The 12,859-nt window shown below is 40.6% G+C and overlaps 1 protein-coding gene across 2 annotated transcripts in view; it reads left to right on the top strand.

Annotated features, from left to right (window-relative positions):
• LOC148480667 (uncharacterized) overlaps positions 1–12,859 on the top strand; it is a 149,649-nt gene that overhangs the window by 55,604 nt on the left and 81,186 nt on the right. Inside the window, exons 1-2 of one of the 2 annotated variants that reach the window (XM_088454078.1) lie at positions 8,755–8,836; positions 11,725–12,414. In XM_088454078.1, coding sequence (XP_088310204.1) covers positions 11,785–12,414 — 630 coding nt within the window. In that variant the 5' untranslated portion in view covers positions 8,755–8,836; positions 11,725–11,784. Of the gene's footprint in view, positions 1–8,754; positions 8,837–11,724; positions 12,415–12,859 lie in introns of those variants that run through there. The other variant, XM_088454077.1, reaches the window with a different exon arrangement.

The following is a 12,859-nucleotide window of genomic DNA, read 5'->3' as shown; positions in this document are numbered from 1 at the left end:
TCCCACTGACATCACTACTGATGTCAGTGGGGCCGGACCCAGGCGGTAGGCGTTCCCATGGGAACGCCTCTGTCTGGCAGCCACGCCCCTGGCATGCCCACCAAAGGAGGCGTGCTGTCACTCACCATCGACAGCACGCCCCCTTTGGTGCGAGACCCCGAGCGACGGCTACCCCGTCGCTCGCCGGGTCTCGCGCATGCGCACGACGGAGCTCCCTCCGTCGTGCACATTAGGGCTCCATCAACCCGCTTGCGAGCATCCTGCGCCTGCGAGCGGGTCTGAGAAAAAAGAGTAAAATTAAAATCGAGATATTTTACAAAACACATTTCTGAGTTGTTAACATTACAACATTTACCTGGGGCAACATGAGGAGCCGCAAAGTCTGGCATGTCGGTATCCATGTTCAACACGCCAAACACCTCCTCATCCTGCACACACCCCTGGGCCAGCTCCTCCAAATCCGTGAGCTCAAGTGACACAGGGGTGGGACCCCCACCTGTTCCCCCTGAATGCCTAGCCCTATCAGCCAGTTTTTGTTTAAGCCGATATTTGAAGTCGCTCCATCTGTTGGTTAAAAAGTTGGCATTATTACTGCAGTATTTGGACCTGTAACCACTTTTTAGTCAAATGTAGTTTTTACGTACCGGCGTTTGACCTCCCGGGTTGAACGTTCAAACTCACCCACCCCATTGACAGCACTGGCTATGTCGTTGCACAGTTTCCATCTCTGGGTTGCACCCATATTCCTTGTTGCCTGTGCCAGGTTGTCGTTGCACATTTGCACCAAAACCTCCATCTCCTTTGTTGTGAATTGTGGCTGCCTTTTTTTTTTGGCCCTAGTTTGCCTACTAGGCCCAGCAGCCTCTTCCATGGCATCCTACACACCTTTTTTTTAAATGGTTTAAAAAAAATTAAAGTTAAATGTTTCAAAATGTATGTTAAACAAAAGCATTTTCACATAATTTTAAAAATAATTACATGGCGCCTCTTGGCTAGTACTTTGCTGCTCTGTACTCATTGTCTTTTCTCAATGTAGCAGACCGATTTTGGCCTTCAGTGACATTTTTATACATGCGTCAGCATTATTCAGCCGCATCATTCCTTGTGCGCTTCTATTGTCCGTCCTTAATTTGAGCGGGAAAATAAAGACTATTTATGGCTTGGTGTGACTCCATTCGAGGATTGGATTTTTGGATTGTTGGATTGTTGGAGGTTTCTCGGTGTAGTGGTTGGTTCTTTGTTTGTTGGTTCATGAAGGAGTAGTTGGTATTTTTTTGAAGGAGCATTTTTTTATTACTTTCTTTGTTTACGTTAGCATTTTTGCGTTTCATTTTGTTTTTATTTTTTTTATTTTTAAGTAAGTATTTCAATAATTCCCATAAATATTTATTATTAAATTGTTTTCAAATTTTTTAATTTTTTTTTATTTTTTCTTTAACAGTTATTTTGGCTGTGACCAAGTGACCTTTTCTAACTTTGGGATATTTGTCTGTTTTTGGTAAGTGTTTTTGGTTTTATTAATTAACAAATTAGATGTGTTGGTCTTAGCATATGTTTCGCTAAGTAATGTGTGCTTGTTCTGTGTAAAATCATGTCTTAACTCTAAATGTAGCATACTATTTTGCTAAATAATGTGTGCTTGTTCTGTGTAAAATCATGTCTTAACTCTAAATGTAGCGTATTATTTTGCGAACTAATGTGTGCTTGTTCTGTGTAAAATCATGTCTTAACTCTAAATGTAGCGTACTATTTTGCGAACTTATGTGTGCTTGTTCTGCGTAAAATCATGTCTTAACTCTAAATGTAGCGTACTATTTTGCAAAATAATGTGTGCTTGTTCTGTGTAAAATCATGTCTTAACTCTAAATGTAGCGTACTATTTTGTGAACTAATGTGTGCTTGTTCTGTGTAAAATAATTTCTTAACTCTAAATGTAGCATACTATTTTGCGAACTAATGTGTGCTTGTTCTGTGTAAAATCATGTCTTAACGCTAAATGTAGCGTACTATTTTGCGAACTAATGTGTGCTAGTTCTGTGTAAAATCATGTCTTAACTCTAAATGTAGCGTATTATTTTGCAAACTAATGTGTGCTTGTTCTGTGTAAAATCATGTCTTAACTCTAAATGTAGCGTATTATTTTGTGAACTAATGTGTGCTTGTTCTGTGTAAAATAATTTCTTAACTCTAAATGTAGCGTACTATTTTGCGAACTAATGTGTGCTTGTTCTGTGTAAAATCATGTCTTAACTCTAAATGTAGCATACTATTTTGCGAACTAATGTGTGCTTGTTCTGTGTAAAATCAAGTCTTAACTCTAAATGTAGCGTATTATTTTGCGAACTAATGTGTGCTTGCTCTGTGTAAAATCATGTCTTAACTCTAAATGTAGCGTACTATTTTGCGAACTAATGTGTGCTCCCTTCTCTAATTTTTCGACAACTATATTTGGCTTAATTCCTAGTTTATTAAATTAATCATAAAAATATTTTCTACTTTTGAAATGTAGGTGGATTTTCACATGACACGACCCAGGCCGGTAAGAATCTTTGGTTTTCTTTGAAAAGATAAGTATATTTTTCTTCACACATTTGTCTAAAACAATAACTACCTGGCTTAACATTTTAGGTTGATGTTGGTCGTATTATACTGGCCATGGTTCCAGAACCCGACCAACCTCAACTTCGTCCCAGGCGTAGGCCTCGTAGGCGTGCAAGGCCCCAGATATATAGAACACATGTCACCCTTTTTGGAATGCCAGATGATGAGGTGTTAAGGCGCTACCGTCTTCCGCCACAAATCATCATAGACACTCTCTCATTAATAGAGAGTGCTCTTGAACGGCAAATTGACAGTCCAACAGCAATATCACCACTTACGCAATTAATGTTGGTGTTACATTTTTGTGCCTCAGGATCCTTTCAAATCACCGTGGGAATAGTGGCAGGAATCTCCCAATCCTCCTTTTCAAGGATCCTGAGGGCAGTGATGGATGCACTTTTTAAACACCTCCATCATTTTATTAAAATGCCATTGGATATGGGTTCCCTTAATGTGGTGAAGGCTAATTTTTACCAAATTGCTGGCTTCCCACACATCATAGGGGTTGTGGATGGCACTCACATACCACTTCAGCCTCCAGCAAGTCTGGAGGCAATATTTAGGTACCGCAAGCACTTTAATTCGATGAATGTAATGGTGGTATGTGATGCCTCCCTCCAGATCCTGTCCCTGAATGCCAAATTCCCAGGCAGTGCACATGATTCCTTCGTCATCCGGCAATCAGGGATTTGGCACAAATTAAACAACCTACAAGCTGGTGATGCGTGACTTCTGGGTAAGTTGACACCTTCTGTTGAAACCAATGCAAAGCTTGGTACACAATGGTCCTGATGTTGTTTTTTATATTTTCACAGGAGACAGTGGTTACCCTTGCACGCCCTGGCTGCTCACTCCTTATTTGGTTCCCACACCAGGGCCACAAAGTCAGTATAATTCCACACTTACAGCACTCCACCACCTGCCTGGTGGCTGTATCGGCCTTTTAAAAGGCCGATTCAGATGCCTCCACCGCTCTGGTGGCGACCTCATGTATTTGCTGGCTATGGTTTCAAAATTTGTGGTCCTGTGTGGGATATTTCACAACATCGCCATAAGGAGTGGTGTCCCAATGCAGCCAGAGGATGCCTTGCCTGAGGAAGGCCCCCCCGAGGTTGGTCGGAGGTCAGTATGTGGGGGGGCCATATGCGATGAAGTTGTTGCAAGATTTTTTAGGTAATTATTTCCACAAATTAATTTAATTGACACAATGTAGACATGTAATATTTTAATGTACACTTTTAACTTTTTTTTGTTTTTGTTTTATTCCCTAAAATGACCATACAAATACATGCATACTACCTGATCAACACAAATTACTTTACGTGGACACATTGGATATAACTTCGGGAACAATGATTTCTTCTCATTTGTGGATTCATGTTGGCATGCTACTTCTTCAAACAGTTCCTGATTTTTTTTTTATTTTGGGTGGATTTTGGTGTTGTTTGGACTTTTGTGTGTGTTTTCAATGTGTGAATTTATTGTGTCAATTCACATGGTGTTTATTATTTGTGTGCATTAAATTTATTTTTTACGTTAACCAACCATTTCCTTCGTAAATTACAACCAAGTGTAACCTGTTAAAAAAAATGCAAACTTGCTTAATGCCTAATACTGTAATTTCATAATTTGTAAACTTTTGTACCCTGCTTTGTTGCTAAAACCAAACACCAAAGGTATTATGGTGAATCAGTATGTTTTCAATTCTAGGCCTAAGCAGGTAGCTTTAATTTTTACATTACCCCCCCAAAAAATAATCGATTTTTGAGGTTATTTCTACAAACCTATTGGTATTGTTATGTGTTTAATGTGTAAGCTTACATACTTACTTGAGCTTTCTACAAACAAATTTACATTACTTAAAAACTCAGGGACAAATAGTAGACTTATGTAAGGTTCAACAATCTAACATTTACAGACAAGGAATGAGACTTAAATAATTCTAAAAAAACCTTTATTTTTGGGATAATTTGTTTTTTGCTATTAAAAAACTTAGTGGCGCAGGATCGCCAAAAGGTGGTCCAATGCCACAAGCATGGCAATGACATGTCCCCTGAGATCCAGCAATACGCCAGCAATTGCCTCGTTACGCCTCTGGTCCTCTGTGGGTTAAAAAAATTTGCGGATTACTAAAATGACACCTTCATTTAGATTTTAAAAACCAACAAAAAATTCAGACTATCCCAAAAAAAAAACATCAGTTACCAAAACATGTCCAAAACAAAAGGAATGCAAAACGAAAAGATTTAAAACAAATAAGGGCCCAAAATGAAGAAATAAAAACGCAAAAAAAAAGATTTAAAACTAAGCAAAACTACGACATTTGTTGGTACCGTAAACAAGAAAGACACAAGTGTGATTGTTTGGACATGTGTCATATGTGTAAGGGGAAAACATCCTTGACATTGTTTCCCAAAGATATATATAAAAAACATTTGAACTACTTTACTATTTTGAACTGCACAGGCAAAAAGATAATATCAACCAAAATATAAAAATAAAAAAAAAAGCATAATTTAAAATGTAAACATACCGGGCACACTGCTGACTGGGCCTGGAGCCCCGAATTCCTCCTCATCTGACGTGGGCCAGTGGCTCATGGAAGGAGGAGGGGAAATGTGGGATGAAGTGGAGTGTGAGGAAAAGAGAGGGTGGGTTTGAGGGGAGGGGGAAGTTGGAGGGATGGTAATGTGAGGAGAGGGAGGGGACTGACGGTCGGCAAGTTCTGGGGTGGAGGGGGAATTTTGGGAAGAGTGGCAGAGGATGTTTGGGTGGGGGATAGGGGACGAGCCCCACGTCGGCGACGTCTGAGTCTCCGCTCTGCCCCTAAATGATGGTGAAAATCATTTTTAATTACAAATTAACTTTTTTTTTTATCCAAAAATAAAAAAACAACAACAGGGCTATACTGTAAACATGCACACGCAGGTATGTCCAAAATAAACCAACAGGGATATACTGTAAACATGCACACGCAGGTATGAGCCAAAATAAACCAACAGGGCTATACTGTAAACATGCACATGCAGGTATATCCAAAATAAACCAACAGGGATGTACTGTAAACATGCACACACAGGTATGTCCAAAATAAACCAACAGGGATATACTGTAAACATGCACACGCAGGTATGAGCCAAAATAAACCAACAGGGCTATACTGTAAACATACACACGCAGGTATGTCCAAAATAAACCAACAGGGATATACTGTAAACATGCACACGCAGGTATGAGCCAAAAAAAATACAAAATGAAAAACATACACAGAAAGACTTACTTTGGGCAATCCGGAGACGCAAAAGGGCCAGCAGGCGTGGTAATCTGCGCCGCAGATCCGACCACCTGCGTTCCAATTGGCCTATATTTCGGCGATAGCCGAGGGAACGCAGGCGGCACACCTCCGTGTAGGCCCTCCACTTCAGGAGGTTGGCGATGGGGGGCGGATGATCCATTATTCGCTAGTCCATCACCTCAGTGAGGACCAGTAGCTCACGCCTACAAAAAGCGGTGGCTCTCATTATGGCTATGATTTTTTTTACACAAAACAGTTTTAATAAAGGTCCTACAAAAAATTTGATTGGCTAATGTACTTTGTAAATTAACAGGAAGAATTTTATTGGTTATTGTATGAGTCATGTGACCTACACCCTTACAAATATAATGTGAGTTATGATAGGCTTGATGCAGTGACATGCGTAAGCTAATTTAAATATAAAAATTAAAGTAGTAAAATCTGGCTATAAAAAAAAACGCAAAACAATAGTAGCATTCAAACAAACTTTTAATTTAGAAAAACCATCCCCTTGGTCAAACCGTACGTATTCTGCGGAACAAATGACACACACTAACAAGAATAAAGTTTATTGACATTGAAAAAAAAAACAGGATTGCAAACATGTGAATAACAATTAAGGTAATTAATATAGTGATTGCCAGTAATCGATTCAAGTATGTTTGCAGAATGAAATAGCAGGTAATCGAAAACTGACAGGGCCACTTCCGGAATTGACTTGTGCGAGCGCTCCATGCAACCAAAGAGGAGACGGACGCTCGCTATTTTGAACGTTCGCTAGCTAGAGGAGGGGTTGGGAGAATATGGGGCGGAAGGTTAGCTACGAGCGAACATGCGAGCGAGCGCTTGAATTAAAATTTTTCTGCTCGTATGGCGGGCGAGCGAACGGCCACTTGTGTCCGGGTCTGAATCAGGCCCAGAGACCAAGGGGAGAGTGTGCCATAACAGGAGAAGGACAGAGACTCAGGAGAGAAAGCGCCATCAGAGGAGAGGTACAGAGACCCAGAGAAGAGAGTGCCATCAGAGGAGAGGGACAGAGACCCAGAGAAGAGAGTGCCATCAGAGGAGAGGGACAGTGGCCCTCATTCAGAGTCGATCGCAAGAAGCGATCGCTCATTCTGAATGAGGACGGGCACTTCTTGTTTTGAAGTGCTACCTCCAGGTTGCAAGCTAAGCTGTGGGTTAACTCCCACAGCTTAGCTTGCGATCAGGGTGATGGTCGCGATGGTGATGACCATCGGGGCTTACGACCAGACCCTAGGGTTGGATCTGGGCACTGGTAAGCCCCAGGGAACTTCCTGCTCTGTTTGAGCAGGAAGTTCCCCACTGACATCATCAATGATGTCAGTGGGGCCGCCCCCAAACGGCAAGCGTTCCGACTGGAACGCCTCCGTTTGGCCGGGCACACCCCCGGCCTGCCCAGCAAACGGGGCGAGCTGTCACTCAACATCGACAGCTCGCCCCGTCTGCTACGAGACCCCTAGCGACTGAGCGCCCGTTGCTAGCCGTGTCTCGCGCATGCGCACGACGGAGCCGGCTCCATCGTGCGCATGCTCTGTGGGGTCCATCGACATGGTTGCGAGCGCATTGGCGCTTGCGACCGGGTCTGAATGAGGCCCAGAGACCCAGGGGAGAAAGTGCTATCAGAGGAGAGGGACAGTGACACAGGGAAGAGAGCACCAAAGCAGAGGTGATGGGATGGGGGGACCTTTACAGAGTGTAGAAGGTCCCTGGATGCTGCATGAGGGGTTTATTGATCAGCAATCAGATTTTGATATTTTTCAGTCTTAAATGTAAAATGGAAGGAATCTCTAATTCCATATTTTACAACAGTAGAGACGATTCTGTACAAGCTATTCAAACAATATGTACATTGCTGTGATACAATGGGCCTGATTCTGAGTCGTCTGCAAAGTGGCTGTATTTTTCGGGAAACCACAGAAGCGAGTCTTTATACCTTATGCTAATGTCAATATCCGTAAGGCTAGTGCCTATTTTTTCTTCCAAAGCGACATTAGTATCGGCACTTGCACCTGACCCATGCATGGGTGTAAGAGAACCATCAGAAAGAAGCTTTCTTTTGCTGTGTGTGCAACTCAACACAGCACGGAACTCTAGCTACATGCCAACAGCACTCCAGGACAAATCTCTTGCATGCAACTGCATCGCTCAGAGAAGCCCATTTCACGCAAAGATAAATCCGATCAAAATCCGTCTTCTCTGAATCGCCCAGAAACACCACAAACGAGTACATTTGCTTCTGTGCACACGCAGTTTTCTTAAGCTTGCCATTTGCGGCCTTATAATGAGCTGCGTCCGACTCAGGCCCTTTGTGTGTATGCTAGGTCTGCACATGGCAGCAATGTATACAGAAATGTTTATACTCTTTTTAATATTTATTTGTTGTAAACTGACTGCAGGTGCACTAAGGTTATGCTTGGTATAAAGCTCACATGAATATCTGAGCACAGAAAATAAACAGAACATTTCTGGAGACACACCCATGTGCATTGCAGGTATACAGTAGCTTGAATAAACAGATTTAAAATAAAAAAAAACATAAAGAACAGTATAATAAATGACAATAGGCTTGATGCCCCAGGGTGTTTACTTATGCCTGAGTATTGTTGACCACTCAGGTCAAACTTGTCTTGCCGCCTGGATTGCAGCTCCTTCCCTCTGTTTCTGTGTGTACATTTATAACATCTAAACACCGGCTTACAGGTAAGGACTACAGCCTGGGCCAAGTTTTTTCTTTATACCTGTCACTCAGGAGCTTTTCAGTTGTTGTAGGAAGGAGCAGTCGGCCTAATGGACTTACTGGCATCAACTGCAGCCTGGAAAATAAGAAAGCCCAAGTAAATGGATTGTTATTAATGAAAGTGCAACTGATTTAGAATTCCACTCTCCTAACTTTTCTGCAAACAAGTCAATGCATAGGTATGTTGTTTGTACTTTATTAAATAGTCTAAATAGGCATATAGTTATTTAATAGTTTTTTTTTACTTAAAGGATGCGTAACTTGTTTAAACTTGCACCTACATCAGGTAAATAGCAATAAGTACATTTATGAATTGTATGCATGGTCATTTATACCACTTTATAGCTGTATGAGCTCGTGTTACATTTAGGAAAGTTAGCTATTTATAGACAAAAAAAATGTTGTAATTGTTTTTTTGGGATTTTTGTATGTTCTATAGCAAATTCACATATGTATAGCAAATAATTCTTTACTATTACAGTATATGCAGCTGCCATAGTGTTGCTATGTATAACTGACTGTATACCCCTCCCCCCACCACCACATTTTTTGTCACACACTGCTTTACTTTGTCACAAATTAGAACAATAATATTTGTATTACTTGAATATGCTAGTTGTATATGATTCTTTTGTGGCATTTGCAGATCATAGTGCAAATCTATTACATGTTACATTATTAACATTAGAGAAATGTATGCATATAAACTGTTTGAGGTAATATGGAATTGACATCACCCACCTCAGTTTCTAATTAAGTTCACATAGCCTGGCACAAACTAAAAGGAGATCAAACAGTAATGTACAGCGCACACACATTTGTGGAAGGGACAAGAAAACACACAATTTAAATACACTAAAAAGAGATTGCAGCAAAATTGCGTAATACACTTGTAAATAATTTGTCGTTTGTTACATGTGATGAAGTTAAATACTGCAGAATGTTTTAAGATAAGAGACCGTCCATGGAGACTGTAAATAAGTAAAAAAATACTTTATTACTCTTAATTATATACTTTTATTTATTCAAGAAGACAAGCTGGTGCTACTGTTTTCATCAGTTATGTCTGGCATTATTTCACCTGCCACAGCTGTATGTCCTGCTTATTATTCCTGTATGTAAGAGACTGAGCTACAGTTGGACATTTGACCAAAGGGCATTGACACCTGATTTTAGGGAGGACACACTATCATTTCACACATCCAAGCAAACTGGGGTTGTGTTTTTGTGTTGTTATTTTGTAACATTTTGTATTAGATGGTTTACTGTTTTGTAGACATAACATAGTATATACCGGTACTTTACTACATTTTTTCAGAGTTACTTTTTAAAGTAAAACAAGTAAATAAATTGTATATAGCCTAGCTCTCTGGAATACGGGAATGCAAGAACTATACATACCTTTTGCAAGGAATGATGTAGATATAAGGCTAAGATCAACTTAAATGAACAATTAAACAAATAATGTAACCAAAACAAAAAATCATGTAAAATACTGCTTAACACGGATAGAAAGGATTCGTTTGGAAACAGGATTATATTATTAAAACAAATAACTTTTTGGTCCTTACATGTTGTAAAAAGTAGCTACAGTTTCTCTTTCTCAATTCAGCAGCTAAAATCACTGTTTGGATAGAGAAAAGGGGCATGGTAATAAAAGCTTAGCAATTAAAAGAAAGAGAGACAATAAGTTACCTCAAATAAAAGTGTAATGAAATATAAATTTTATATGTATTATAACAAAAATCAACGAAAATGTTAAACATACAAAATTACAATTTGACAATTGACAAATAAGGGGTTTAAAAGGAAGGTTTTACTTGGCACAAGTATATCATATATTAATATCCTCCTTTTATATTATATATTATTCTGCTGTTTGATAGAATGTATTGCTATTTATTTATTTTTCTTTTGCTGGGATCTCTTTGTTAGTACTGTACAGAACTAAAGTACGTCAACCTTTAATAAAAATATATGTAAGGAAACTATTACAGTGATTGCGATCATTCAAAATCGTGGTGGTGATTACCTGATTCGACTATTATAGGGGTGTGCGAGCGGTGCTGTTCCAGACATGGACACCGCAGCCTATATAGTCCCCCGAAGCACCTTGAGGATGCTCCGGGCACTGTTGCTCTTCCAGGAGCTGGCGTCCCTGCCACCATGCCTCCTTAAAAATTAAAAAAAAAAATATTTGCTGTGCCTTGAAGCAGCGCAGCGATCTGCAAGGGGTGGCGCCCTTTGCCCCTGAGTCAGGATTGCTCCCCCCTCTCACACAGCCAGAGGAGACTGCTTCTACTGATCAGCGGCATCAGCCTCCCTTGTTCCACCACAGCCCAGCACACAGCAGCGTGTGCTGGGCTGGGGAGGCACAGGCTGTTCTTGATGACAGGTAAGGGAGGCGGGGGCAGGTTGTAGACGCAGGCTCCTGCCGACCCCCTCCATCAAGCGCGGGCCCAGGTAATTAGTTCCCACTCCTCCCCCCCTCCCCTTTCGGCATACCTTTGTGTTCCAATGGTTCAGGGACTGGGGTGAATGATTTAAATATTCTCTGTACAGCACTGGGTAATATGTTATATATCTGCTAATAAATATAAATATGACAAATCAAATAAACAATGAGTATATAAGACCTGGCACCTCTAACCATAAGTAATTACGCTGGCAGTAATATTGCTGTGCACTACACTCTGAACCAAATACCCACTAGTGTCTTGGTCCTCAAGAGCTACCAGCGGTGCATGTTTTCCAGGTCTCTTCACAGAATCACAAGTGATATAATTAGCTCCATCTGTGGATCTTTTCAAATGTGTTAGTTAGTAATGAATACACCTGTGCACCTGCTAAGTGGTCTGGAAAACGTGAACTGTTGGTAGCTCACGAGGACCGAGGTTGGCTACACCTGCTCTAAACTCACTTAAAATCATTATTCATGTGGACTCATCTCAATATTTTTGACTTCAGTATTCCCTAGTCTAGTTTTTAATCACACTAATTATGTTAACATGAAAGACTATATACAATTGTATGGTTTATGAAGATGTTTTTTCTTTTTCTTTTGCAGTGTTAATAGCCATTACATTTTGAGGCAGATTGTTACATCGGCTAACACTGAGGACTGAGAATGGACACAAATACAATTGTGAGTCAGCCTTTTATGAATACAGAGGCTCCCAATGCCCAGTGTCTATCACTGGATATAGCTAGTCACCCTGAAAAAAAGATTTATTTAGACAATGAAAGTGCCAAGAACATATTTATGGGAAAGAATGCCCAAGAATTCATGAACATGCAAAAGAACCAGGGGCACAAAGACAGAATGAAAGTGGAGTCTAAATACAGGATAGGAGGCTCAGTTGAAAGTATATTTTCTCACGTGTCAATCCAGAGTCCTGGATGGACAATACTGAAGTCAAGCAAATCCCAAGATGCCATAGGGTGTAATGCAAGCTTTATACAGAATCAGAAATGGCCAAGTCAACAAATTGAATTCAAAAGACCAGAAATTATTGATGATATTGTTGGAGATGAAATTAACTTCAAATTTCCCAGGCAACAATTACAAGAGAAAAAAACAGATTGTTGTCTCAACATCGCCAATGTTCCTCATTTCTTATCCCATAGTGATTTATCAACTTCCAAACTGTCGGCATCAGAGTTATTACCAGGTACTGAAGGCCTAGTGTATCAGTGCAAATCAGCTGCAGACCTCAGTCCTGTCCCCTCTGAAGAAACAGAATCGGACCATTCTCAGGTACAACTTTCTCCAGAATGGTTTGAGACTTGGGGGTCTATTCATTAAAGCTAAAATAATGTGGAAACAACATTAGTATGCCCAGCACCTTAAGTAATGCCTTAACAAAACCTGCTCAACACAGTATGGGTCAGTTTACTGAGCTTTGAATAGCGTAGACCTGATAGCTAATAACATCACATAGGGCCCTATTTACTACAATCTGCATTAAAATGCAGATTGTAGTGTGATATTACCGACTGAATTCGCATTGTGAATTCGCGCAATATCACAAGGATTTATCAAAATCCCCTGCAGGGACAGAGTTTGCGATAAAGCTCTGTCCCTGCAAATCCCATCCACAGCCATATCACTACTTTTGATGTGCCGACCGGCCGCCGCTACCCCCCCACGCCCCGCGATCGGGTCACAATGCAGGAGCCTGTAGACCATCTGACCAGAGGGA

The sequence above is a fragment of the Taudactylus pleione genome, unplaced genomic scaffold (assembly GCF_031769625.1).
Source record: "Taudactylus pleione unplaced genomic scaffold, aTauple2 ptg000609l, whole genome shotgun sequence".
NCBI lineage: Eukaryota > Metazoa > Chordata > Amphibia > Anura > Myobatrachidae > Taudactylus > Taudactylus pleione.
Note: the sequence above shows the minus strand (reverse complement) of the source record. Positions and strands in the feature narration are given on the sequence as shown.